The following is a 4,695-nucleotide window of genomic DNA, read 5'->3' on the forward strand; positions in this document are numbered from 1 at the left end:
AATGTCATTGTATTTGATTAAGGTTATGATTGATAAAACAACTGGTACATAGTTATTTGCTAAAAAGTTTAACTCATAAACAAGTTGATAAGATAGATAATTAGCTGACAATGTAAAATGACATAAAAAAATAGTATGACAAATTATTTGAAAAAAAATATAAGAGGCATAAATACAAGATCGGGAAAAACAAAGCTTATTGAAATAGTACTTGTGGTAGTTTTTCGGAAAGTTAACTTTGTCAAATATAACCTAAACTTTCAAGCATCAAGTTTCATGCAAAATAAATTACTTGGGTTGTGTTAGTTAAGTTTCAGGGGATGTAATAGAAAATCTCATCTATCCGGGGTTCGAATTCAGACACTGTCAAAGACCTTGTAGCCATGGAGGTTCTTTTGTGAAGACTGCAAGCCATTCATGGTTGTCCGGAATAGACTGTACATGTAAACTGACCCGGAAACCAACTGTTACCCCAAAAATAGTTTCATGAAAATATCATTTAAGTGCATGTATTTGACTATAAACGAAGACGTACAAATTAGACTTGCTTGAATACAAGTGTGTGTATGACAATACTTAACAAAGACGAGATATGCATAATTTTGAATGAAAATGCTACAAAAAACTGAAGGTAAACCGTAAGAAACAATTCACCCAAGATTCGAAATCAACGACATACATTCTCTTTGTACATAATACATGACATTATAAATATAACAAGTATATATATAAAATATAACATACCACGCCCATGTTTTCCAAATTTACCCTTTTTGGCTTTATTAATTTAATTAAAACCCAAACTTAGGGTAAAAATTTAGAAAGAACGGTTTTGAACAAGTGATCAGATATGATACGATTGGTTTTTTCAGAAGGATGGAAAGAATCCCAGAAAACGTATCTATTGGCATCGGAGCAGGTGAACGGATTATATTGATCACACATATATCCCATCTCGAATAGTCCTGTTGAACAACACGCTATTGCTGCCGTCTCGAATCCTGTCAAAATTTCAACAACAATTATTCATCTTATTATATTTTTTGGGATTTTACAAAGCCGAAATCCGAATTAAATACCGACTTTTTCTCGTTTCACTGTATAAAAAAATCGTATATACAGTTGGGAAGATAGTTACACTTGTCGTGCAAACGTTTGAATGCAAGGCTTCCACAATTTAATGTTACTTTTGTCATAAAGCACCATGCACTTGCCACCAACAATATTGAATGCACCTACACAGCTTATTTTAAATTGAACTAATAATGTATTATTAAAAATTATTTTATGTATTAAAAATGTTTATAAAAAGCAGATACTTATGCATATTCATGTTAGGACATTTTTAATGAACATATTATTTTGTACACCAAACATATTTCTATAATATTCTTTTAAATGAACACATCATATTTTGTATTATTTTTGTTTCAATTTGAAATATTTTAAGATTCCTCTGTAAAAAAATACCGTTAGTTAGCTTTGATTTTTATTCAAGCGAGCACAAATATAAAGAGAAGCAAACATTACCGAAACTGGAAGGTTTCCGGACAATTTGCTGGAAAATGGCATACGGATTAGAGAAGACGATTTGGCTCCCCGAAAGCTCGCCATTCAACCTCTTCACCATACCGTATAACTTCCCATTGAAAGCCAATGCCACCTTGTTATATTCATCGTTGCATGTATCTCCTTTTCCATTTATGAAACTGGTTGTTCGCTCTAGTGGCAAACAACCCATCGGAGGAAGACCTCCGAGGGAAATCTTACGTGCACCAAGGCTGTAGAGCTCCTTGATGAAGCTTTCGGCGATGACTCTAAGATAATCTTGGTATTGGTTAACATTGTATTGAGATTTTCTGTTGGGAAGTGTGTAGTAGTTCTCAAGGAAATCATTGGTGCCCATGCTTATAAGGTAAACTGCTTCAGATAGAATGGTATTGGCCTTTTGATCACCCAAATAGCCTCTTAGTTTCCTTTGGTAGTCCTTATAGTATTCCACCTCCTTCCATAGAGGTATCACTGACTGTAATTGAAAAAATCAATATATTGTTGGAATACATTTGTTTGATAAATAGACCAAACTAATTATACAAGCTCAATATTCCATACGGAGTTGGGACATGGGACTAAACGATTCAGAATGAGAAATTTTGCCTTATATTTTTTTTATTAATCTAGATATCCAACCCGTTATGCGAGCCGACTAATCCCATAACGACCATCTGCTTTGCAGATAGCTCGGAGTCACCGCATTTGAACCTCGTGACCACAAGGGGATTTTTATTCTTAAGTGACTTAAATATTATTACCAAAGGAAATTAATTTGAAAATAATTCACATGCCACCCCTTCATTTCATTAACTAATGAATTAATGACGGTCAGGTGTACATATTCATGTATATATGTGTTTTATACTTTCAACTTTACTGATTGCCCATATTGAGTAATCTTTATTTCATTCTATAAATAATTAATAAAAATTACATATACAGTAATACAGAGAGGAATTTAAATAAATAATAAAAATAATGATTTTTTGATGAACAAAACTTCAAATAATGCTTGTTCTTCTGTGAAACTTATCACAAAGTAATTTTTATCTCAAAATAAATGTATATGCATGTAATTAAGAATAGGAAAATTCAATACGAGTGATCATATAATTTTTTTACTTACATTTTTATTGTTTACAGCATTTATCTTAAAATATCTAACATTTAAATTGTTGTAATTTGTAAATTTGAAGATAAATGATGAGTTTATAACTTTTTTCAAATGGAAATTGCATTATGCTATGAAGAAATTTCTAGAAACACATGGGTTTTGCTGCAATTTTCCGTTCAATCGTGATTCTTCACCGAGTTTATGTGATCAATTGAAACGTGTAATCTGATGAACTTACAAGCACAGCAGATGTCGCATTGTCGTAACCTGTACCAGCAGACGCAAAACAAACGCCAGTAGCAAAATCCGATATGTTATACGCCAGATCCAAATAAGCCGGTACATACGGTCGCAAACCAAACGACTCCGATATAAAATCAGGCGGAACGCGTCCATTGGAGAATCTTCCGGTAGCTTTTCCACCGAAAAAATCACGACCGTAAGGCTTGAAATTGCTCTTCAAAACCGTTCGGATTTGGTTGTTGTTTCCAGCATCTACAGAGGAGTCACCGAACACAATCACCGCCGGGATGTTGGCTCCGATTGTGTAGATTTGCATGAAGAGCAAAGTGAAAACAACTAAAAACTCCATTTCTAGGATTGTGAGGGAAGAATGCTTAGAAAAGAGTGAGAGTAGAGATGAATATATAAATACGAATCTAGAGGGATCGGGTCGGGTCGAGTCGGGTCGGGTTGAAGATCAAGGAGTTTGTTGAGGATAATAAATGACCAAATGATATTTACGTCATGAGAGGTTAATTTAAGGCCAATGGGGGTTATTTAACAAACTCAAAATTATATACTTGTCGCGGTGTAATAATCATTCTTGTCCTTTTTTTATTAAAAAAACTAGTTGTATATCCGTGTAATGTAGCGGGAGTCATAAATTTTAACAATTTTGAACTTTCACTGGTTTTATTAGAGAAAATTTAACAATGATATAAGTTATATTTGATCTTTACATATTAATACAATTTGAATAAATAAGAGTTATGGTTCCAATTACAGTCTATCAATGAAAAAAAATTGTATGACAGCTTAAAATCCAACATATTTAAACGAATCCACAAATGTGTTCGATTTACACCAAGAGTAAAGAATCAAAAGATCGAGACCGATACCGAGAGTTCTAGAACAATTAAATAAAAGAACTTTTAAAAATTCATAATAAATATCAGTTTGAATCTCACCTTAGGGGATGGGGAGAAGATATAGAAGTATGAGAAGGTGAAGACATTAATGAAATGTGTCAAAAGTATTTTGGGAACATGAAAAGAAAAGGTAATAATATACATTGGTAACTTGCACTATATGTTATTTTAATTGTAGATTAAAAGATTTTAAGATTGAATACATAAATTAGTAGTACTTAATGGGGAAAAGTACAATAAAAACCAATAGACTTTCTTGTTTGGAATGATTAAGTCCTTAGACTTTTTTTTGGAACAAATAAGTCCTTGGACATTYCAAAACATGTTAAATAAGTCATTGGACAATTTTTTTAGAACAAATAAGTCCTTGGACATTCCAAAATATGTTAAATAAGTCATTGGACAATTTTTGAAACAAATAAGTCATTGGACATTTCAAAAAATGTTAAATAACTCATTGGACAATTTTTGGAACAAATAAGTCCTTGAACATTTCAAAAAATGTTAAATAAGTCCTTGGACAATTTTTGGAACAAATAAGTCCTTGAACAATCCAAAACATGTTAAATAACTTTTTGAACTTTTATAAAACATGTTGGATACATTCTTATGACTTGTACAACTAGTTAAAGTGGTAAAATAGTGAAAAAAATCGGGAAAAAAATCCAATGAACATTCATATGTTGAACGATTAAGCCCCAAAATATTTTTTGAACTAAAAAGTATTTAGATCTATAAAATTAAACAAATATAACAAAAAAGTAATTACATTTAAAAAAGATTTTTGATAAAGTTTATTTTAATTAAAATTAAAATATATTCTGTCAGTGATTTTTCAAACAAAAAAAAATAATTATTATTAAATTTATTTTAATT

At 31.3% G+C, this 4,695-nt stretch overlaps 1 protein-coding gene across 1 annotated transcript; it reads right to left on the reverse strand.

Annotated features, from left to right (window-relative positions):
* Positions 1–632: 632 nt before the first annotated feature.
* LOC112506808 (GDSL esterase/lipase At4g26790) lies at positions 633–3,281 on the reverse strand. Its single transcript, XM_025111089.1, has 3 exons — positions 2,907–3,281; positions 1,531–2,026; positions 633–1,001 (listed from the first exon to the last, which is right to left on the reverse strand). The coding sequence occupies exons 1-3, from the start codon at positions 3,258–3,260 to the stop codon at positions 805–807; spliced, it is 1,047 nt and encodes a 348-aa protein (XP_024966857.1). The 5' UTR covers positions 3,261–3,281; the 3' UTR covers positions 633–804.
* Positions 3,282–4,695: the final 1,414 nt, after the last annotated feature.

This window comes from Cynara cardunculus (assembly GCF_001531365.2).
Source record: "Cynara cardunculus var. scolymus isolate 2C chromosome LG 2, CcrdV1, whole genome shotgun sequence".
NCBI classification, from domain to species: domain Eukaryota; kingdom Viridiplantae; phylum Streptophyta; class Magnoliopsida; order Asterales; family Asteraceae; genus Cynara; species Cynara cardunculus.

What these genes read in the sequence shown, in the direction of transcription:
- LOC112506808 (XM_025111089.1), bottom strand. Translation starts at nt 3,260, where the DNA reads ATGGAGTTTTTAGTTGTTTTCACTTTGCTCTTCATGCAAATCTACACA. An exon ending in ATGCGACATCTGCTGTGCTT is followed by an intron (nt 2,027 to 2,906) that starts GTAAGTTCATCA and finishes TTTCAATTACAG; the next exon opens with TCAGTGATACCTCTATGGAA. An exon ending in CCGGAAACCTTCCAGTTTCG is followed by an intron (nt 1,002 to 1,530) that starts GTAATGTTTGCT and finishes AAATTTTGACAG; the next exon opens with GATTCGAGACGGCAGCAATA.